This window comes from Physella acuta, unplaced genomic scaffold (assembly GCF_028476545.2).
Source record: "Physella acuta isolate Inbredline_101_S28 unplaced genomic scaffold, ASM2847654v3 ptg001414l, whole genome shotgun sequence".
NCBI classification, from domain to species: Eukaryota; Metazoa; Mollusca; class Gastropoda; family Physidae; genus Physella; species Physella acuta.
The window spans coordinates 315,370-340,309 of record NW_026732929.1 but is presented as its reverse complement, the minus strand read 5'-3'; the positions used below and the strand labels follow the sequence as shown (position 1 = coordinate 340,309).

Genomic DNA, 24,940 nt, shown 5'->3' with positions numbered 1-24,940 from the left:
AAAACACCAGACCATTAAAACATACCTACCAAAACATCAGATAACAAACAACAGAACACCAATCAGCAAATTAAATATGAGACCACTAAATACCAGACCATCAGACCACCAAATACAAGACCACCAAATACCTGCCCACCAAACATGAGACCACCAAATACCTGCCCACCAAACATGAGACCACCAAAATTCGGATCACACATCACACCACCAGTTCAATCAGATTAATCCACCATCCACTAACGTCATGCAATGGGCGTTTTAATTCAGCAAAAAAAAAAATTCTTAATGAAACCATTACTTCATGCCAGTAATCTGCATAACTCTCCATAAATATTAGTGGGTGGAGCGTACATAACTACTGGGCGGGGCTAAATCTGCATACAAAATCTTAACCTGGAGCTACAAAAATAACCAAACATACTAGTCATCTCACCAAGACTTTAAAGAAATAGTTTCAGCGATTCTGTTCATACAAACATTGGTCTCATTAAGTGTTGAGACATATACCACACTTCCGGTATACGGAAATAGACAAGTGGGTAACTGAGGCAACGATTTTAACATTGATAAAAGGTATGCCGTGTTATTCTTAATTTACAGTTTTACTCTATAGATTGTTCTTCTTTTGATTTACTGAAGAAGCTGAGAAGATATTTGTAAAATAATGCAAAGGTTTAATAGGTAGTTTTAAATTAAATAATACTTTGAAAATCTGTTAAATTACAAGACTTAGTATTTTTTTACTATGTCGGTATATCCGTTAATGTTAAAGTAACATTTGTATACAGTAACCCATTCACAAGTACAATGTATCAAGTGTTTTTTCTTGAATAAAATTATTAACGTCACAAGGTGGAGACGTCTTGCGAGCTACATCGGATATTACCGAATAGGGCAAGATGGTGACACCAACTTAAATTATTAATGCATTACTGACAATGTAGAGTTTATAAATTTAAATTAAGAAATATATAAGGGGGTAGAAATGACATCAAAGAAAAAATACACGATTTTTTTATAGATAAAAAAGAGGGGAGATCTAACATATAGAGTTAGCGCAAGGATGAAACCTAGATCGTTACGCCACTGGAATTGGAAAGGCCAACAATATGTTGTTTTTTTTTTAATTTAATACGATACAAAATTAAATGAAGAATTCATTTACGTTTGCTTGTGTATTTTTAAAAGATTTTTTCTCCCATGCGCAACGCAATAGGCACTTTTGATCCTAAAGAAAACAATACAAATTGTTTTTATATCCTTATCAAATGACGTCATATATTTGTGTGTATGCCCAGAAGATGAAGCCGTTGATTCTGATGAGTGTTGTTGTCGCGGGTCTCCTGCATCTTGTGGCGTCTGATGAGGTCTACACCCAACCTGACGGTACCAGACTGGCCAACCCCAACGACGGGTACGCCGCTGAGGAACCCGACGCCGACCCTGCTACAGCTGACAGCAAGGTGTTCGACAGCTACAAGGACCAGCTACTTGAGGACTACGTGGGGCTGGAGGTGAAGATTGGAGGTAGGGTGGTCAGTCTTGTGAGAAAAGTGAGGGGGAGGGGGGTCAGTCTTGTCAGACAGGTGGGGGGGCAGTCTTGTGAGACAGGTGGGGTGGTCAGTCTTGTGAGACAGGTGTGGTGGTTCAGTCTTGTGAGACAGGTGGGGTGGTCAGTCTTGTGAGACAGGTGGGGTGGTCAGTCTTGTGAGACAGGTGTGGTGGTCAGTCTTGTGAGACAGGTGGGGTGGGGGTGGTCAGTCTTGTGAGACAGGTGGGGTGGTCAGTCTTGTGAGACAGGTGGGGTGGTCAGTTTTGTGAGACAGCTGGTCAGTCTTGTGAGACAGGTGGGGTGGTCAGTCTTGTGAGACAGGTGGGGTGGTCAGTCTTGTGAGACAGGTGGGGGTGGGGGGTCAGTCTTGTGAGACAGGTGGGGTGGTCAGTCTTGTGAGACAGTTGGGGTGGTCAGTCTTGTGAGATCGGTTTGCGAACTGTCCGGCCAATGCCTGAAATCAAGGAACACTATGCACGTTGGCCGGTCAATGGGTAGTGATATTGGCCATTTGGCTACTGGCCATCCAGTGCGCGCTTTGCCTGACTTCGAGATTTGTTCGAATCACACACACACACACACACCCATACACACACATACACGCGTGTCTACCACAGATAACAATATGCGATAACCATCTGTTTTTAAAATCTTTTTTCAGATATTTCAAGACGGTCATGTAAGTAGATTTCATTCTATTTGATTTTTATATATTTCCAGAAGTTTCCATCCTTGTTGTACATTATCATTACTTTTAATGAGTTTATGTTCTGGCTAAAAACTCACGTTTTAAAACAAGAAACTGTCGCTGCGAGGGTGTCCGCTGAGATATTTTCTAAGTATAAAAGAATGAAAAACAATTATTAGTTTAGCCGTTGTTGTTGCCTCCCATCGTTCTAAAAACATATTTCAAGGGAATTAATTCATAATACGTTTTTCAAATCTAATTAAATTTTAATATAACTGTGTTTAGAACTATATCTAATATTAGTAAAAGAAATTATTACAACAGTTTATAACAAAACAAATGTAATTAAAATATGCTTCAAAAATAAAACACGTTTTTTAAAAGTAATAATAATATAAAATTAGAACCCCTTAGATTTCCATACCACTTTACAAAAATAAGTTCAGATATGTATGTTGTTTAGCATTTATGATTAATCAGTAATAAGCACCAAATATTTTTAAACTCACTAAGAATTAATTCCTAAACATGGCCCTGCCTCCGGGGTGGAAAAGGGAAGAAGTTGTAAGACAGTCGGGTTTATCTGCCGGAAAAACAGATGTTTATTATTTCACGCCAGATGGTAAAAAGATTCGGAGTAAACCACAGTTAGCCAGAATTCTTGGTGAAGCCCTTGATTTAAGTGCATTTGATTTCCGTACTGGACGTGCAGTGTACAGTGCTTGTAGAAAAGGTTCCTCCTATGATTTTGTTAGAGGTGTTGCGCCATGATGCCAGTCTTGTACTACCTATTAGACAAACAGCTTCCATTTTCAAACAACCTGTCACAGTTATAAGGAACAGACAAGAGAGTAAATCTAAAGGTGAACTCAAGCATGGAATTTGGGACCAGCCCAAGCAGATATTTTGGGAAAAACGTCTCCACGGTCTTCATGCTTGTGACAGTAGTGAAGAAGTTATACCATCTATGGAACTACCCAAACAAATGCAGAGTGTTGGTCCAGAGCTGTCCACAGAGAATGTTTTACAGAGTATTTCTGCAGCGTTACATATAAACACAGGACCTGTTGTTCAGTGTTTCTTCCAGACTTTTTTCTCCGGGGGGGCACTTGAAATTTTCGTGGGGGGGGGGGGGGGGGCGGTAGACTTTCTTCGGGGGGGGGGGGGCGGACACTGTTAAAAGTATATATTTTCTATATAAATTATATAAAATTCGTTTCGTTCGGAGGGGGGCGGTAAAAATTTCTCGGGGGGGGGGGGGGGCTTAGCCCCCCCCGAAGAGATGCCTGGAAGAAACTCTGCTGTTGTTGGGCAGGGTGCCAGCAAACAAGCCATCATGAAGAATCCAAGCATCAACATGGACACTCAGCAACCCCACATTCAGCAGGTTTTGGTATCATCTGATGACATCCATAGACAAGAACAACGTGTTCAGCTAGCTCGACGTAGACTTCAAGATATGATTCAGTCCTTAGAGTAATGGTCTTTAAAGATTTTCTTGTATGTCTTGGTAAATTTACAAAAACATTGTTTGACATAGCCAGTTCAAGTGAAACTGGTCAATTGTATTTATTTAATCCTATGTTAAAAGGCTTATTCATTATGTTTACTAAATGAAGTAACAAAGTAACAAGTTCAGTATTTAAAGAGTTAAAGAGATCTGAAATTTGTTGTAATGGATTTTAAAAAAAACAAAAAAAAACTAAGAATTCTTTTATTAAATCTATCACTCTCTTCCTCTGTCGTCAGTCATGTCTAATTGTCATCATAGTTTAAAACGGTCATGCAAATTGTGGCTACTTCTGACAGATTTGTTTCAAAGTTGGCGCGTGGGTCAAGCTTGAAGACAATGCAATATTGGACATTAAATTTGACTTAATTTTTATAGATTAATTTAAAATTTTCTCAAATTAGTAGGCAGTCTTATCCAACTATTCCTCACTACAAACGCGCGTTCTTGAGTTTATTTGGTGCGCCACAGTTTTTAGTCATGCAACTCTATTGTAAATTAAAAATAAACCCGGAGCGATCTCCCCTAAACTTTCTCGAATATTCTTTTATAAAAAAAGGGGGATGGGAACTCAGGATATAGACATGAATTTTAATCCATTTTAAATACTTAAACTTTGTAAAATAGAATAAAATATCGTAGAAAAAAGAATTGCCCACCTGTGAACGCAAAATAAAACGTGCATAATAGTGCCGAATATTATTTGTAATTTATAAATTTACATTCGTTTTTTTGAGAAATCGGAAATAGCATAAATTAGTACTTTCAATTAACGGAAATTACTCAAAATTTGATAGCAGGTAGTGAATTAGATCTTTTACTTACACGTGAAATTTCATTTATCTATCTGAAATAGTACTCAAGTTATAGGCTTTTTAAAAATTCATAGTAAAAAAAAGTACCACTTGCGGTTATCGGAAATTGCTCAAAAGTTGATACGGATCTACGATTCTGATAAAATACTTATATATGAAATTTCATCAACCTAGCTGTAACGGTACTCAAGTTATCGTGTTTACACACAGACACACACACACACAGACAACGGGCAGAATTGCAAAGTCCAGTTTTTACGACTCGATAACGCATAAAACGCCAAAATGTTTATATATTTGTATTTATAATTTTTGCCTGATTAAAATAAGTCCTCTTTACTCCGGATGTGATGAAGGACTGAGGAGTAAAACGGTGAAAACTGTCAAAATTTCATGTTGATTTTGTGCACGATTACAATACTTTCTCTATACTTCGTACATACGAGAAAGTAATTATTTAAAGTACTGAAAAAAAGATTGCCAAAAAAGTTTTAATAACAACATTTTATGTAATTACTAACCGCCGCTACCCGTTACTCGTGAAATATAGGCCTATATATTTTTAATGTTATTCATGTTCGAGAAAAATATTTTATAAAATAGCATTGATCAAAACGCAATATGCTTTACTACACGTTGAACGATATTAGTGACAAAGCAAAGAAATAACTAAATAGTTTAATATCCGACACATTTAAAATATAATAGGCCAGTGGCGTAGGCATGGGGGGGGGGGGGGGGGGGTAGCTCGATCGAATCAGGACAGCGAAATATGGGGCACTTTAGACCGATCAATTTCTCTGATATTCGGCACGTGGGTCAAGACCCAATGACAAAAGAAAATCATTAATTTTCTCCGTTTTAGTTCACTATTACTTAAAAGCTTATTATTTAAACGTTTTAAGTGCATTTTTTAGTACTTTTTATTTATCTGCTTACAACATTTATATAAACTTATTTTTATTTAATCCCAAATTTAATTCAGCTCTACTTATAAGCGAATCCCCTTAACCCACCACACCGATAATAAAGAATCCGTTGAATCACAATTTAATTACATATTTGTTTTTTAGGTTTAATATTATGTAAAAGTAAACCATCTGTAATAATGAATGTACATGTCAGAAATAAGAATTATTATTGTAAATCTGTATCAGTCCTCACAAGCCTATAATAAAAACTGTAATAGTAAAACAAACGTTGCAAGGAAAACTGACGTTGTAAATTATAATATATCTGGAAAAAAACAATTTAATTTAAATAAAATTATTTTAAAAAAAAATGTCATAAGTAACAAAGTTATATATCTCCTCCCAATTTGGTCTATTTATCATGCCATTCTAGTTCCTTCATTTACTTACTATATAATATATAGGATCTTGTCTTTGAAACTGTATTAAATTACAAAATAAATTATTATTATTATTATTATTATTATTATTATTATTATTATTTTAAATGTTTAAAATACATTTATTTTTAAAAATGTTGGAGGTCTGCTACAGATATAGGCTAGATGAAAGAAAATGAAGAATGTTTGATTTGATGTGTCTCATTGTACGCTACATAACATCCAGGCTCCTTATAATATTTATATTATGATTTTTCCTAATCCTAAATTTAGTTCAGCTCTAGTGATAAGCCCATACCCCTCAACCCACCCCACCAAAAAAAAAACAACTTCTATTTAACAGAGCGTTGAATCGCCTTTTAATTACACATTTTTCAGGTTTAAAATAAAATTGTAATAAGACGTTTTGTATTATGTATAATGAATGAAAGTACATGTGAAAAAGACGGGAGCCGGACGTTTTCTCGAAAGTCACTTGCCCGAATGTCGTTAGCCCAAAGGACATTTTCCCGAATTGACACTTTTCCAAATGCGACAAATAAAAAGTGGTTTTCGGGCATTTGTCACATTTGGGCAATCGTCAACTCGGGCTTTTGTCGCATTCGGGCAAGTGTCCATTTGGAAAATGGCTTTTGGGTAAGGGTCATTCGGGAAAATTTCCGGTTCCCAATTAAAAGAGATTTCACTAATCCCATGTGTAACTAAAAAATATTTCACTAATTCCAGGTGTAACCAAAAATATGTCATTAATCTCAGGTGTAACTAATAGATTTTACTAATTCCAGGTGAAACTAAAAAAAGTTCATTAATCCCAGGTGTAACTAATAGATTTCACAAATCCCAGGTGTAACTAAAAATATTTCACTAATCCCAGGTGTAACTAAGATTTCACTAATCCCAGGTGTGATTAAAACATGTTTCACTAATTCCAGGTGTAACTAATAGATTTCCCTAATCCCAGGTGTGACAGGTGTGGAGAAGATAGAGATCTGCTCTCTCAGCCTAGATGGGCTGTCCTTCCTGCTGTGTCTCTGCTCGGCTCTGGGCAGTTACGGCTCCTACGGGAACTACCTGAGCCGCAGGGTGTACTTCCCCGTGGAGAGGCTCTACGGTCTGCCCGTCGTCACAGTGGGCATCAAGGGCCTGGGGCAGATGCTGCTGGGGTCAGTTCAGGTGAGGTCAGGTGTGGTGGTGTGGGCTGTCATGGTTTGGTGTCAGAGTTGGTGTTATGTGTTGGTGTTATGTGTTGGTGTCATGTCTTGGTGTCATGTCTTGGTTTCAAGAATTGATGTCATGTGGTGATGTCATGTGGTGGTGTTATGTCCAGGTGTCATGTGTTGGTGTGTTGGGGTCATGTCTTGGTTTCAAGAATTAATGTCATTTAGTGGTGTTATGTGTTATATGTTGGTGTCATGTATTGGTTTCAATAATTGATGTCATGTGGTGATGTCATGTGTTCATGACATATTTTGATTCCATGTGCTGATTATATGTGAGGATGTCATATGCCATAATCTACTTCACAGGTGGAGGCCATCAATGTGACGTCATACGGCTTCTCCATCGCCGTGAGCGGGGGCTACCCCCTCTCCCCCTACTCCGTTACGGTCCAGTGGATCGCCTGCAGTGCCAGCAATCCGCTTGACTACTCCGTGAGAAGTGAGTACCCATGGAAACAGTTTTAATTTCACGTACATAAACTTCATTGGCCGAATACTTTAATGCACCTGAGATAATCTAAAAGTCTAATTCACAATCGGGTTACCTGTATATACTACATGCCTACGTCCTTAGTCCCATTTGTTCCACATGCAAGACTTACCTAATTGGAAACTTGATTACATTTTATTTATCTTCGCTATACTCACCTTATGGAGTTATGTTTTTTAAACGTTAGGCTAATGTTGGTATTTTAAAAAGCAGGTTGTATTTACTTCTTTTATTGACATTTTAAAACTTTTTTGTTAACACTATTTACGTTTTTCTAGACACCATTTACTTTTTATTTTGTTAAAACGATTACTTTTTTTCATTAAGACTTTGCATTTTTGTAAACATTATTTACTTTTTTCTTAACAGTATTTACCTTTTTTGTTAACAGTAGGCCTATTTTTACAAGCTTTTATTTAACTCACTTCCTCTGTCTGTCGCCAGTCGTCAGTTGCCAGTCGTAAGTCGTCAGTCTAGATCGAAACGCTGGAGTGAAAATTCGGACAGTTCTACTTGACCGATACGATTCACAGTTGGCAAGTGGGTCAAGACATGAAGACAATGCAATCTGAAACTAAATTTGACTTAATTGGATGCCTAATTAATTTTTTATGAATTAATACAAATTTTGACCGAATTAGTAGGCATGTCTAGCCAACCACACCACACGCGTCATCACCTTCAATAGCTGCGCCATCACGTTCAATGGCTGCGTTCAAAAACCATTGCGCGCTTACTGAACGTGATGTTCAGTAGGCGCGCAATGGTTTTTAGTCATGTAACTCTATTGTAAATAAAACATGTAATGTACTGAAAAAAAATTCATAAAAAACGTTTTAATAACAAGCTTTTATGTAATAATGCACTAAAAAGTAGAAAATCCTAATTTATAAAAGCCCAATGTGCGCACATCTCTCTCTCTCTCTCTCTCTTTCTCTGTCCGCAAAAAATTTTCGCCGGACATCACGTCAGAATCGGCAGCGATATATCGAGAATTTTTTACGGACTTTTGTTGAAAATAATATGTTAGATGTTTTAAATGTATAACCACAATTTTATTTAAAGAAGAAAAATAAAAATTTAAGGCGTATTCGAATGTAGAGAAACAGTATTATTTATGCAACCGGAAAAGCATTAATATATGTGAAAAAGAACGCATAAAACTGTGACGTCACTATTGGTTATACATTAACTATTGACGTCATCTGCCTAAATAGCGAAGATGTTAGTGTACATTAAACCACGCAGGTGGTGCGGGTTCGAGACACACCAAGTCAACTTGGTTAATGTATTTATTTTTATTATGCTCGGGCTAAACTTAAAAAAAAATTCTTTTAGGAATCTAGATCTAGATCTAGATTGTCGGGTGTCCGATAGGGCACTTCCCGGCGCCGCAGGCGCTTCAAATTTGGCAGGATCTTGCCTTGGGGCGACAGAACACGGGGGCCGGTTGGCCGAAAAGTCTACGATGAGGGGGTCAAAACTGACCTCGACTGACCGGTACCTTATATGAGCTATAAATCGAAAAAAAATGTCCACGGATTAAACCTCTTCATAACTCTTGAGGTCGTAGACCGACCCTCAGGCGAATTAATTAAGCATGCAAATTCTCAATGTTTTCGAAAGCCTAAGCGAAGCTGGGCAGCATGCCTAGTAAATTATAGACTACTATTTAAATAACTATAAAGAAAAGCGTGGGTGTCTTCCTTAACATTAGTAAAGGTATCCAATAGATACTAAAGTGACACACGCTTTTCTTTATAGTTATTTAAATAGTAGTCTATAATTTATTTTCTACTTTTTAGTGCATTATTACATAAAAGCTTGTTATTAAAACGTTTTTTATGAATTTTTTTTACAAGCTTTTATTTAACTCACTTCCTCTGTCGTCGCTCTGTCGTCAGTCTAGATCAAAACGCAGGAGTGAAAATTCGGAAACTTCTACTTGACCGATACGATTCACATTTGACACGTGGGTTAAGACATGAAGACAATGCAATCTGAAATTAAATTTGACTTAATTGGATGCCTAATTAATTTTTTATGAATTAATTAAAATTTGGACCGAATTAGTAGGCATGTCTAGCCAACCACACCACACGCGTCATCACGTTCAATAGCTGCGCCATCACGTACGTTCAATAGCTGCGCCATCACGTTTTTTATGAATTTTTTAATTTCTTTTTTTTTTAAACTATTTTCTTTTTTAATACGATTATTTTTTGTGTTAAAAATATTACTTTTTTGTTTACACTATTTACTTGTTTGTTAATACTATTTACTTTTCTCTTAACAGTATTTACTATTTTTGTTAACACTATTTACTATTTTTATTAACACTATTTACTATTTTTGTTAACACTATTTACTATTTTTGTTAACACTATTTACTATTTTTGTTAACACTATTTACTATTTTTGTTAACACTATTTACTGTCAACTTCACAGATTTGGTTCTGCATTCGTCAGCTGAAGGCTACTCAGAGAAACCGAAGGAAGAAACCAGATACATCCCGCCAACCAGCTACGACAAGCCCAGCCAACCCTACGAGGATAAAAACTACTACCAGTACAACCCTGACGCCACGCCCAAAGCTGCTGTTTATAATCCGGCTCCAGGCTACGTGGCAGCTCCTCCAAGCTACGCCCCCACCCAATATCCTAGCCCTGCTCCAAGCCCATATCCCAGCTACACTGCTCCCAAGCCCCCAGCTAGCTACGCCACAGCCCAGTATCCTAGCCCTGCTCCAAGCCCATATCCCAGCTACACTGCTCCCAAGCCCCCAGCTAGCTACGCCCCTGCGCAATATCCTAGCCCTGCTCCAAGCCCATATCCCAGCTATACTGCTCCAAAGCCTCCAGCTAGCTACGCCCCTGCCCAATATCCTAGCCCTGCACCAAGCCCATATCCCAGCTATACTGCTCCAAAGCCTCCAACTAGTTACGCCCCTGCCCAGTATCCTAGCCCTGCACCAAGCCCATATCCCAGCTATACTGCTCCAAAGCCCCCAGCTAGCTACGCCCCTGCCCAGTATCCTAGCCCTGTACCAAGCCCATATCCCAGCTATACTGCTCCAAAGCCTCCAGCTAGCTACGCCCCTGCCCAGTATCCTAGCCCTGCTCCAAGCCCATATCCCAGCTATACTGCTCCAAAGCCCCCTGCTAGCTACGCCCCAGCCCAATATCCTAGCCCTGCTCCAAGTCCATATCCCAGCTATACTGCTCCAAAGCCTCCAGCTAGCTACGCCCCTGCCCAATATCCTAGCCCTGCTCCAAGCCCATTTCCCAGCTACACTGCTCCAAAGCCTCCAGCTAGCTACGCCCCTGCCCAGTATCCTAGCCCTGCACCAAGCCCATATCCCAGCTATACTGCTCCAAAGCCTCCAGCTAGCTACGCCCCTGCCCAATATCCTAGCCCTGCTCCAAGCCCATATCCCAGCTATACTGCTCCAAAGCCCCCTGCTAGCTACGCCCCAGCCCAATATCCTAGCCCTGCTCCAAGTCCATATCCCAGCTATACTGCTCCCAAGCCCCCAGCTAGCTACGCCCCTGCCCAGTATCCTAGCCCTGCTCCAAGCCCATATCCCAGCTATACAGCCCCTAAGCCCCCAGCCAGCTATAGTCAACCTTTCCCTAGCTACACCTACCCACCTAGCTACAACCCCCTTTCCTCCCCTACCATTCACGCCTAGTAATCCCCACATTTTTTTTCTAAAAGCTTGCAATAAAAACTTGTAAAATTCAAGAACAAAGACAGTTTGTCCGAGTATCAGTACATTGGTTTCAACTCAGTGGCGTAGCGAGGTCGGGTGTCACCCGGTGCGACACTTAATGGTGTCATCCCCCCCCCCAGAGGCATAGAGACCCTTCCCAGGGACAAACTTTCAAATTTTCGATGTGCACCCCCCCCCCCCCTCAAACTTTCGATTTGCACCCCCCCCTCGAGTTTTTCTCTGTATATTTTGCTATTTTTTGCCTTGGTGTCACCCCCCTAAATGGTGTCACCCGGTGCGGTCCGCACCCCCCGCCCCCCCCCCCCCCCTCGCTACGCCCCTGTTTCAACTAGATAGTTTTTGGTTTTTTAATTGATGGTTCATGGTTCAACTAGATAATTATATAATTGAATGGTTCATGGTTCATGGTTCAACTAGATAATTATATAATTGAATGGTTCATGGTTCATGGTTCAACTAGATAATTATATAATTGAATGGTTCATGGTTCATGGTTCAAGTAAAATCACAGCGTCGTTCACAATAAATTAAATTCACATTTCAAGTTTCATATAGACATCAACAACAATGTTTACAATACATAAAAATTCAAATTTCAAATACACATCAACAACGTTGCATGTACGTCATTAAATTCACTGCAGTCTTCACAATACATAAACAATCACATTTCACGTTACAAAGATACATCAGCCACGTTGTATATACGTCATTGGATTTACAGCAGTCTTCTCAGTACATAAAATTCACATGTCAAATTATTAATACTAATAGTTTCGCTGTCTGAAAATATATCTATCTGTGTATGTATCTGACAAGAACGATCTAGAGAAAACCCAAGCAAATTAAAAACTTTCATAGTAAGACGGAAACGAAATATGACGTCACATTTAGCGTATAGTAGAAAATAATCTCAAGCCGGAGAGTGCACACTGTAATATGACGTCATTGATTCTCGAGTAAACATTGAATTAAAAAGCCAATTTTGTCTAACTAAAAAGTGGTTTGCGTAAAGAGTTTCTTTCATGCAATTCTTCGGGTAGTGGCTAAGCGCGACACCAGTGTTTCTTTCAGACTTTTTCCTCACCGGAGGGGGGAACTTTTTCTAATCTAAAAAGTGTTTAGCGTGCACAGTTTTCTCATGCATCTCTTCCCCGCCCAGGTTCTTCCTTTAGTTTGTATGATCTACAAATGCAACCAGTGTTTCTTTCATACTTTTTCATCCCCGGCGAGGGGTGGGGGTACTTGAATTTTTTTTGGGGGCGGGGGTAGAATTTTCTGGGAGGGGGCGGACACTGGAAAAAGTATATAATTATATTTCGTTGAATGAGACGGTAGACATGTTTTAGGGTGTGTGTGGGGGGGGGGGTGGGGGTGGAACCCCCTCCTCCCAAGTAGAGTTGCCTGAAAGAAACTCTAAATGCGACTTTTGTCATGAATGAGATTAGGTGCATGGTTTAGGGATATGCATATGACTATATTTTGTATAAAATAAGTACCGATTCTGGATAAAAATCCGTTTTCAATGTCATTTTTCGTTTCCGGTTAAATTGAATTAAGGTGATTTTGGTTATGGTTTTAGTTTAGAGAAAATAGACAGCACTATCAACCTAGCGCCCGTTGTATCCTTCCTTAACGGGCCATTTTTCTCGTCTATAATAATAGTTTCGCTGTCTGTCTATCTATCTGTGTATCTATCTATCTGTGTATGTATCTGACAAGAACGCTATAGAGAAAACACAAACAAATTAAAAACATGCACAGTAAGACGGAAACGAAATATGACGTCACATTTAGCATATAGTAGAAAATAGTATCAAGCCGGAGAGTGCACACAGTAATATGACGTCATTGATTCTCGAGTAAACATTGAATTTAAAAAAGCCAATTTTGTCTAATCTAAGTGGGTTGCGTGAAGAGTTTCATTCATACAATTCTTCGGGTAGGGGCGAAGCCTCACCCCCGGTAGCACGTCTAAGCCGACCCCCCCCCCCCCCCGCAACTCAAAAGAAATGTCGTCATCGATACTCTATAATAAAATTACAGCCTTATTCATGTGTCTAATCTAAAAAGTGGTTTGCGTGCAGAGTTTCTTTCATGCACTTCTTCGGGTAGTGGATAAGCGCGACACCAGTGTTTCATTCAGACTTTTTCCTCCCCGGAGGGAGTAACTTTTTCTAATTTAAAAAAAGTGTTTAGCGTGCACAGTTTTTTGTATGCATCTCTTCCGGTAGGGGCGAAGCCCCGCCCAGGTTCATCCTTTAGTTTGTATGATCTACAAATGTGACCAGTGTTTCTTTCAGACTTTTTCCTCCCCGGCGAGGGGTGGGGGTACTTGATATTTTTTTTGGGGGAGGGGGGGCGGCGGTAGAATTTTCTGGGAGGGGGCGGACACTGGAAAATGTATATAGTTATATTTCGTTGAATGGGACGGTAGACATGTTTTGGAGGGGTGTGTTGGGGGGGGGGGGGGGCGGAGCCCCCTCCTCCCAAGTAGATTTTCCTTGACAGAAACTCTAAATGCGACTTTTGTCATGAATGAGATTAGGTGCATGGTTTAGGGATATGCCTATGACTATATTTTGTATAAATTAAAGTACCGATTCTGGATAAAAATCCGTTTTCAATGTCATTTTTCGTTTCCCGTTAAAATGAATTAAGGTGGTTTTGGTTTTAGTTTAGAGAAAATAGACAGCACTATCAACCTAGCGCCCGTTGTATCTTCCTCAACGGGCCATTTTTCTCGTTTCAAATATTCACCAACACTGTGTATACAAGATACTAAATTGTAAACTTTCACCCTATACCGCGACAAGACCGTTATTGTTTATGTTTTAAGTTTTAAGCTTGAAATTTTTACAGATTTTGTATGGAAACCTACATTGCATGAAATATTTGTCCTACAGGCGCTCTGCCCTGACTGCAATCATGCTTGAGAGTATAATACAAATGCATGCACACAATTAAAACACTAAGAAAAATGTAATACTCAAATTCTTAGACCAAAATACTCTACCGTAAGTAACCCTATACTTTTTAAAGTATATTTTAGGAAGATGAATTTCGGACGGCGTTCTTAACTATAGAGGCATAAATTGCTTATAACAAAGCTACAATATAAACAAACATTAAAGTTTCATATGTAAAATCTTTAACGAAAATGTTAAAAATTATCAAGCATATAAAAAACGAGTCCTGCATTTTAACACTTATATTTTGGTAGAAGTATATTTTAACCCTTAAAGTTCAGGAGTGGTGTTTTTTTTTTTTAACTGTACAATAAGTATTGCACTCAGTCTATATTTTCAGTTGTCTTTACACAAATTATCTAAATTTATTGCATATTTTTAAAAAAAAAATTCTTTATTTTTTTTTGCAATACAGACGACATGACTCTCTGGGGTATGTGTATCTTATCACACAACCACACGTTAACACACTAAACACACAATTCACACATATTATTTGTATCTCATCACACAACATCACATTAGCACACATTTTATACAAATAAGAAGACTTACTAATTAGTAGTCCAACTTCTAATTTTATCAAAGCAATATTTTATCTAGCTAACAAGTACAGGACAGTAATACTAATGGATATAATATCATATGATACATATTTTATGCACAGCACTAATTGTATATGGACATAACCAATACTGAATGGACACCACTCCGTTAAAATACTGAAATACATGAGCAATATTACACCCATAGCACCAAATGATGAGTGCAGTAATTTTTTTGTATGGGCTTTTCGGTATGGTGTATGGCATCACGCTTCAGTCTTTGTATCTAGGACCCGGGGGTGGGGTGGCGAGGGGCTCTTCAGATTACACATTGATAAAGTGTCGCCGTCTTAAAATCTGGAACTGTTTTCTTGTAGATTCTCACAGGTGTATCGGGGTCATACCTATACCGGCAGACTTGTAATAAAAGCCAGACTTGTCAAAAGCAGAGTTTCTTCCAGGCATTTCTTCGGGGGGGGGGGGGGGGGGGGTTATAACCCCGCCAAAAAAGTCTAACGTGCCCACCCCCCCCAAAATTTTTTTTTTAAGTGCCTCCCGGAGAAAAAAGTCTGGAAGAAACACTGGTCAAAACAGCAAGACTTGTCAGTATGGCTGAACGTTTTAGTTGGATAAGACTTGTCAAAGTTACCAGACTTCAATATGGCAAGAGTTGCCAATCTAGGTCCTGTAGTGAAACTCCCGATGCTAGATAGGTGAGACTAGTCTATATAGGTGAGACTGGTCTATCTAGGTGAGACTAGTCTATATAAGTGAGACTAGTCAGATTCATCCGCCATTTTAGCGTTCATCTGGGTCAATACACCCAGCTGATTTACTCACCAATCTAGATTCTTCTAGATCAAGCAGTCAAACGATTTGACATTTGGTAACTGACCCAGATCCAGGCAGTGTTTCTTTCAGACATTATTCTTCGGGGGGGGGGGGGAGGTACACTTGAAAATATGAGGGGAGGGGGAGTTCTACATTTCCCGCAGAGTAGCGGGGGGGGTTGTCATGGCCCTCGTTCGTTCTTTTTTTTTGGGGGGGTGTCGGGGGGAACGGTAGATGTTCTTCGAGGTGGAGTCGTCCCCCCCCCCAGAAGAGATGCCTGGAAGAAACTCTGGACCCAGGACCCGAGCTGTAGGGTAACGCCGACCTGAAGACTCCACCCAGCTCTCTCTCCCACAAGTTCCCTGTCATGGCCCTCGCGGCCTCCTCAGTCCCCGATCCCGATCCAGTGGGGCGGGAAAAAGTCCGTGGCCTCGAACATCCGGCTCCTCTCCGAGCCCTCCCTGAACTGTCGGGTGTAGTAGATGACGTCACCGCCGACGTCACCACTGACGAACCAGCCTGCCCACCAGCCGAAGGTTCCGACGGACATGATCACGTGACGGCACATCGTCAGCACACGCAGGTGTACCTGGGAAGGGGGAGACAGAAAGTAATCTTGATCATTAGTCGCTATTTACTTAACAATAGGGCTGGTAAGTAGGTCACCAACCAGTTCTACGGCTCATGCAGGTTTTATTTAGCCGTAGAACTGGATGGTGACCTACTTACCAGCCCTATTCTTTATAATTTAATCGCAAATCAGTCGGAAATCTCTTATTTCTTTGTCACTATATAGTCGCTGATAAGACTGAAATCATTTCTCATTTAGTCGCTAATTAATCGGATATTTTTTTTGTAATGGCTATTTGCTCCTATTAATCGACATGCCTTGTTAATTAGTCATTAATGAGTTGTAAATAAGAAGTTTAAATAGTGGCCTTTAAAGGCCAATGAGCCGCTTATTCGTCTTTACTTGATCGTTTTAGAGGGGCATAAGGCAGCAAGATATACTTGACATAATCAACGCCTACATCCCCCCCCCTATCCCCGGCGACAACAAATAGCAAATCAACTATCCCCACCCCCTCCCCACTGCCGGGGCAACAAGCAGCAGCTGGCACTGTCAACACATACCTCCCCCCCCCGTGTAACAATATAACCCTAACACCATCAACACTTACCCCCGGGGGGTAACAGTACAACCCTAACACCATCAACGCCTACCTCCCAACCCCCGTGTAACAATACAACCCTAACACCATCAATACCTACCACCCGGGGTAACATTACAACCCAAATGCCATCAACACCTACCCCCTTCCCCCTGGGGTAACAGTACAACCCTAACATCATCAACACCTACCTCCCCCCTCCTTCCGGTGTAACAGTACAACCCAAATACCATCAACACCTAACCCACCCCCAGGGTAACAGTACCACTCTAACACCATCAACACCTACACCCTTCCCCCCGGGGTAACATTAAGACCCAAATACCATCAACACCTACACCCTTCCCTCCGGGGTCACAGTACTACCCTAACACCATCAACACCTACACCCCCCCGGGGGGGTCACAGTACCACTCTAACACCATCAACACTTAACCCATCCCGGGTGTAACAATACAACCCTAACACCATCAACACCTACCACCCGGGATAACATTACAACCCTAACACCATCAACACCTACCACCCGGGTGTAACATTACAACCCTAACACCATCAACACCAACCTCCGCTATGGCAGGAGGCAGGAGGACCACCCTGGCACCGTCCACCAGCGTCGTCTGGCACCACGATCGGTCATCCGTGGCGACGAGAAACACCACGTTCTTGTACTTGGCCTCCATCCAATCAAAAGTACGTGTCAGGGGCCACGAGGTCACCGCTCCCCATATCCTTGCCGTACGTCTTATCCCTCCTACGCACATGCACGCCAATAGGAATCCTATCCCCAATGACGTCTTTCAAACTCTCTAAGCAATCGCTCGCTAGTTTTGTTATCCAATCGTGAAAAACAAACTCTTTCCTAATCTCCTCGGTTATATTTTGAAAATACTTAAACGACTGTAAATATCCATTAAAATGTATATCCCCGGATGTTAGGTTTAATAAAGTCGTATCGAATTTCCCGAAACTGTGTTCCAAAACGACCGTCCATTTTCTGGACACGTCGAAGGACATGACGTGAGTGACCTTGAAGAATTTGGCGACTCTGAAGTGGGGTTGGATGAACGGGATTTTCCGATTTCTCCTGGCCAAGCCTAGGAGCCCGGCGTACTGGAACATGTTGTTCCCGAGCTGACCCATCTCGTCGCAGGCGATGTAGCCCGTCAGGGGCGCTAGGGTGCTGGGCGCTTCCTTCGGGGGCGCGCCCGTGGTGGGTGCGTGTATGGAGGGTGCGCCCGTGGTGGGTGCGTGTACGGAGTGTGCGCCCGTGGTGGGCGTTTCGATGTTAGGCGCCCTCGAACTAGTGACGGCAAGTTGCTTGTAGACTTTAGCTGGAGGTTCGTGTTTGCTGGTTCTACTGTAGTAGTAGCCAGTGAAGGCTGAAAAAATAAATTATTATTACAATATGATAACAGCTGTCGACAGAATAAATAAATTAATCAAACATGTCTAATATCAACTGATCGTCTTTAATCCAGCATACAATGTTGCATTGATATCGCACAGTATTACAAATCAATACTAGCACTATGATGCGACCTAGCCAGTTATAGAATTTAACATTGTTTTGTCTTATTTTCAATTAAAAATTAACCCTTAGACTAAACTGTACAAAATTTATGAATATGAGCAATAAATAAAAATAATTATATTTCATTCGAACTTTCTGTTTATTTATCTTTTTAAACCAGTTTGTTCTAAAAGTTATAAAAAATATATTTTAGATTAGGAAAATATTCCAGTTTAGAAACTATTTAATTTTTTTAAATTGCATGCTTGAATATTTTAGAGATAAAACCACTTACATATGAAGCACACTGTGACGACCAGCAGTGTAAGAACGAAGAACCTCTGTAGTATCTTCAACATTCTCTTCATCCTGTGTCCGCCACTGGTCAAGGGGTCGCTTGTGGACGGATAAGGTCAAGGTCGGTCCTGTTGGAGGGTAAAGAACGATGGGGGATCTAACTGAAGAATCAGACGTTAAATAAAGCGTCTCAAAACGTTTATTTGAAACTGAATCAACATAGAACAGGTCGATTGAGAAAAGTTGTAACGGGTGTGTTTATGCAAATTATATAAAGCGTTCAAACATACACGTATAGACACACAGGGGGGTGGGGTTACATTAATTCCTAGGTACACATACACGGTCATAAACGGAAACGCTACGTATGTTGTTGAGGGCAGGTAAGTCGAAAGGTAAGCATTCAACCGTGACTTGGGGTGCTAGAGGAGACGGAGCTATTTGGGGGGGGGGGGGGGAAGGGTACCATGTGGAACTATAGACCATCATACAGACGTTTATATACTAGGGCTAGAGGGAGGGGAAGGCAAAGACGCCGCTGGATGGATGACATCAAGGATTAGACGGGGTTGCCCGTTTCAAAACAAATCAAAGTGTCAGAGGAAAGAGATGGATGGTGGTGAGTTATATGGTCAATTGGAAATCATCCTTACTGCAGCAGAGTCATGGAAACTAAACAAGAAAGGAGAGAGCCGACTCAGAGGCTTTGAAAGAAGATCCCTCCCAACGCATCCTCAGGATAAAGTGGGACGACAAAGTCCCGAACAAGGAAATATGGCGAAGGACAGGATTAAACGACACCGTCTCAGAACTTCGAACGAGGACATGGAGATGGCTGGGCCATGTCCTACGCATGAGCAAAAAAAGACTCCCCAACATGGCGCTGAAGTGGAACCCACCCGGAAAGAGAAATAGAGGAAGACCACTGGAAACATGGAGGAGGGAGATGGAAGAAGAAGTACAGGCTACTGGCAAAACCTGGCATGAACTAAAGTGGCTCGCCCAGGACAGGGTGGAATGGCGGAGATTTGTTGCTGCCCTATACTCCACAGGGAGTGATGAGGATTAAGGTAAGGTAAGGTGGTGCCCCCACCTTCCCGAAAAGTGTAAAGCTATGGTGATATACATACACACATACGCAATATATATATATATATATATATATATATATATATATATATATATATATATATATATATATATATATATAGTTATGGTCCCATATGTTCAGGGACAATAGACCGGGGGAAAGATGAGAAACAAAAGCCGTTGAAGAAAAGGCACTAGTGAATTAAAGTGTTATCCACAACATGGATGATTTTAAGTGTTATCCGCAACATAAATAAGTTTAAGTGGTATTCACAAAATGGATGAATTAGAGTGTTATGAACAAAATGGATGAGTTTAAAGTGTTATCCACAATACTTCCAAGTAAAAAATAAAAACTAAAAGGAGAAGGCATACCCAAAGTTGACAACTTTCTGCATGACTATTTATAGACCCACTTACAGTTCTACAAGAACGGGCTACTCCAAACATTTCTAGTTGACCTCACGTAAACAAATGAGAGTACAAGCAAGTATCAGAACGTCACTGGTTCAAGAGTTATAGACAAGTGGTTGATGTTGACAAGGGGGGGAGGGTTAAAAACACAAGGGGGCGTGGCAGGTTTATGATAGGTAATGGTGTTGTTGTTTGTGGCAGTCGGATGTGACGTCAGCCCCATGATTGGGCATGCGCAGTCGTGGGGTAATCTGAGGGTGTCGGGCTGTTACAGAAATGTTACAAATGTAACAGGTGGTAGTCTGGTAAAAGGTGGGATAGCTAGTTGTGTGACGTCAGGTTTGAAACGTGGCAAAATGATTGGTCAGTAGAGGGGAAGGGGGGGGGGGTTGGTTGGTAGAGTGGCACCATTAGAACAAGTAGGGTTAGAGGTAGTTAGAGTGGCACTGTACTGGCAAGTAGACTTTGGGTAGAGTGGCATTATACTGGAAAGTAGACTTAGAGGTGGGTTGGTTGGTAGAGTGGCACTATACTGGAAAGTAGATTTAGAGGTAGTTAAAGTGGCATTATACTGGCAAGTAGACTTAGATGTGGGTTGGTTGGTAGATTGGCATTATACTGGCAAGTAGATTTAGAGGTAGTTAGAGTGTCATTATACGGGTAAGTAGACTTAGGTGTAGGATGGTTCGCAGAGAGTCAGTACATTGGCAAGTGCGCTGGCCAGCAGAGTCGATATACTAACACTACTTGCCAGTGTGGTTCGATCATGGCTAAACAAAGGAAAGAAGGTCTGTTGATGTAATGTGAACAACAGAGAGAGAGAGAGAGAGAGAGCAGTGTTTCTTCCAGACTCTTTTCTCCGGGGGGGGGGGCTCTTGAAATCTTCGGGGGGGGGGGGCGGTAAACTTTCTTCGGGGGGGGGGGGGGGCGGACACTGTTAAAAGTATATATTTTCTATATAAATTATATAAATTTCATTTCGTTCGGGGGGGGGGGGGGGCGGTAAAAATTTTTCGGGGGGCTTCGTCCCCCCGAAGAGATGCCTGGAAGAAACTCTGAGAGAGAGAGAGAGAGAGAGAGAAAGAAAGAGAGAGAGAGAGATCGAAATGACTAAAACAGAAAAGTCTACGTTGAAAAAATACCCCGATAATGGCACAGATACCACTTACCAAAAGTTAATGAAAACAGCCCGCCCTCACTGCTTGTGTTGACAACATGCGTTTGACTATTACACCAAAGTATTCCATTTAATAAAAAAATACTTAAAGAAATACTTTGAGAAAAATGAATATAAAGTCCTTCTAAAGTTGTAGTTTTGTTCTACTCCTTATGCCTCTACATTTCATTTCTACATCCAATGCACTGTTAACGATTATTGTATTTCTTTTATAATGAGCCTTATGTCAAGTCTACTTATGTCCCTCTCAATCTCGACAGTGACGAATTTACACATGTATCAATCATATATACTCATAAGCCTGTAGATGTAGCTTCACACACAGTTTTTAATACCAATCACACATGTTACACACATTGCATTCGACTGTCACCTAGGACGCTATGGAGGAGGGGGGGGGCTAGGTAAGCGGGGCTTATAATAAATGTGTTTCCTTCAATCAAGTAGGACCATGTCTAATAATGTATCAAAGCCTTGATTTAAGGATTACCAGTGGGTGTGATTGCCGTTCTACAGCTAAATTAATAAGAAAAACAACGTCATCTATTTCTATACACACAGTTGATTAGACTAACAAAAAAAAAAACAATAGCCTGATATTATTGAACACACATTACAGAAAATAATAGGTTTATTGGTTTGAAATTGTGTACTGCCTGTATAACTGTATATATACATGTACACATATATACATATATATATATACATATATATATATATATATATATATATATATATGTATATATATATATATATATATATATATATATATATATATATATATATATATATATATGTGTGTGTGTGTGTGTGTGTGTGTGTAACAATAAACATATATGTGTACATATATATACATATATATATATATATATATATATATATATATATATATATATATATATATATATATATATATATATATATATATATATATATATATATATATATATATATATATATATATATATATAAACATATATGTTTACGTATATAAATACACATATAGATGGGTGTGTGTGTTTATGTATGTAGACAATACCCACGATTGTACGATAGCTACAATATGTGATAGTCGCACAATACCTCAATGTGTAGACCAGGGGTCTCCAAACTTTTCATCCCGAGGGCCGCATTAATTACCAAATATCAGTTCGGCTGCCAGTGTTTCTTTAAGGCATCTCTTCAGGGTCGTGGCGCCCCCCCCCCCCCGTAGATCGTCTACCGATCCCCCCCCCCCCCCCCCCCCCCCACAACGAAATATAATTAATATACAAATTTCAAGTGTTCACGTTTGCTCTCAAATTGTTCTTCACGTATTTCATCCTTGAAAATGTTTGTTCACGCAGGTATGTTTTTCGAAAATTTGAAGGGTACTTTGATGCAAAAAAATTAATGTTAGGAAAGTCTTCCTTGTGCAAAAACGTATGAAAACCCATCCGCCTTTCTTTGATCGTGTCTCTAATGAAGTCATTTTCTTGCAATTCAATGACCTCCAGCTGCAGTTCGTCTTTGCAACTGGCCACATTTGCTTCAAATAGGCTTTGAAACAGTCTCACTTCTTTTGCCTATGAATCCGTCAGAAAACCGCTACTGAAACTGCAGCTGGATGTCTTTAATGATCTCGTATGTAAATGACGCGGGGAACTCAGTGGTTGCTTCAGCCGTAAAGACCTTGCACTGCTGAAAGTGCGTCAAGTTGTTGGCCTGTACTTGTTCCAAAAACATGACAAGTTTGTATCTAAAGGCCTTTATGTGGGTGTATAGATCAGAAACTAGATTTCACTCTTTTGCCGTTTTAGGTTCAGAAAATTTAAATGACTAGTTATGTCTGCAGCAGAGGCCAATTTCTATACCCACTCTTCATCAGAAAAAAATGGCTGTGACTTGCCTTTACTATCAGGAAGTCACCTATTTCTTTTCTGAGATACTCTGCTCAGAATTTTCTCACAAAATTAGCAATCTTACTGATGTGAAATATGGTAAATCTTGCGTTTTTGTGTTTGTCTCTGAATATCCTCTCCGGTAACAGTGTCATACATTCTATGTAGGGAAGCCAGCTCTTGTGTTATGTTCAGGTTTTCACCCACACCTCTAATGAACACACGAAGTTGAGAGGTGGAACAGCTGCCCAGCGACTCATCCATTGCAATTGAAAAATGGCTGAACTTGCTTGTATTTTTCGCTATTAGAGTCACTATGTTTTCACCAATGTCTGCAACACGACGAGTAATTGTATTTGCACACAAAGCTACATTTTCAAATAGTTTTGAATTTTCTGTGCAAAGCTCCTCAGCCACCTCCAACAAACATTTATTCAGTGGACAAAAAGATCGTCGCGGGCCGGATAAAATGACCTCGCATGCGGCCCGCGGCCCGTAGTTTGGAGACCCCTGGTGTAGACCATTAAGGACTACATTAACTAATCCTAGTTTAACGAAGAAAAACTGTCCATGATTCAAACTAAACGGTTGAAAAGATTCCCAGTCCTTAGGAAATGAGATTCAAGAAACGCGATTATTCCAATCTTAGCCCAGGTGTGTAATGTGCACCCAATTGAAAAACCTACCCGACAAACCTACCCGACAAACCTACCCGACAATCCTAATAGACAAAACTACCAGACAAACCTATCTGACAAACCTACCAAACAAACCTACCAGATAAACCTACATCAATGCTGTGGATTTTTGCTACTTTTTAAAATGTATACGCTCGTTAAGGTTCGTCTGTTAAGTGCTGTTTTCTTATTTTAAATCATGTCATACTACACATAATAAACATATAAATATATGGGATAAATCGTGGGATTTTTTTTTATCCTCCCCATGTGGGTCAATGTCATATTTTAATAGTTGTGTATAGTGCACTTGTGCTTTAGTTGTCATGTGGTCTAGTTCGTGTGTAATGTAGTACTCCTGTGGACTAGTACTTTGTGGTATTGTACTCGTGGTGTAAATTTTGGGTTGTGTTCTGTTACCACAATCAAGTAATAAATAAAACAGTGAATCAAAAATGCAAAATTGTCTACCGCCCCCCCCCCCCATCCTTCCGGAAAATTTAGTTCTCCCCCCCCCCCCCCCCGAAAATATCAAATGGTTCATTGTTCATGGTTCATGGTTCATGGTTCAAGTAAAATCACAGCGTCGTTCACAATAAATTAAATTCACATTTCAAGTTTCATATAGACATCAACAACAATATTCACAATACATAAAAATTCAAATATCAAATATACAGCAACAACGTTCTAGGTACGTCATTGAATTCACAACAGTCTTCACAATACATAAAATTCACATTTCAAGTTCCAAATATACATCAGCCACGTTGTATATACGTTATTGGATTCACATATGTCTTCATAGTATATAAAATTCACATGTTTAATTTCAAATAATCACCAACACTGTGTATACCAAATAGTAAATTGTAAACTTTCACCCTGTAGCCTGACAAGACCGTTATTGTTTATCTTTTAAGTTTTAAGCTTGAAATATTTACAGATTTTGTATGGAAACCTACATTGCAAGAAATATTTATCCAACATACACACTGACTGCAATCATGCT

The 24,940-nt window shown here is 40.0% G+C and overlaps 2 protein-coding genes and 1 pseudogene across 3 annotated transcripts; 2 read left to right on the top strand and 1 right to left on the bottom strand.

The window, feature by feature from the left end:
• The first annotated feature begins 436 nt into the window (after nucleotides 1–436).
• Nucleotides 437–11,347, top strand: LOC131927542 (uncharacterized). 2 transcript variants are annotated; one of them, XM_059283248.1, is made up of 6 exons: nucleotides 437–576; nucleotides 1,305–1,530; nucleotides 2,217–2,234; nucleotides 6,881–7,092; nucleotides 7,446–7,578; nucleotides 10,079–11,347. In XM_059283248.1, the coding sequence occupies exons 2-6, from the start codon at nucleotides 1,305–1,307 to the stop codon at nucleotides 11,320–11,322; spliced, it is 1,833 nt and encodes a 610-aa protein (XP_059139231.1). In that variant the 5' UTR covers nucleotides 437–576; the 3' UTR covers nucleotides 11,323–11,347. The 2 variants fall into 2 exon arrangements, with proteins under 2 accessions (XP_059139231.1, XP_059139230.1); XM_059283247.1 differs by having other exon boundaries at nucleotides 1,302–1,530.
• LOC131927543 (methyl-CpG-binding domain protein 2-like) lies at nucleotides 2,772–3,862 on the top strand. Its single transcript, XM_059283249.1, is given in 3 exon segments — nucleotides 2,772–3,005; nucleotides 3,007–3,317; nucleotides 3,537–3,862. Coding segments are annotated over 3 exon segments (732 nt in total). The 3' UTR covers nucleotides 3,724–3,862.
• Nucleotides 11,348–15,995: 4,648 nt separating the features above from the next.
• On the bottom strand, nucleotides 15,996–18,762 carry LOC131927529 (galactoside alpha-(1,2)-fucosyltransferase 2-like; annotated as a pseudogene).
• Between the last annotated feature and the right edge of the window lie 6,178 nt (nucleotides 18,763–24,940).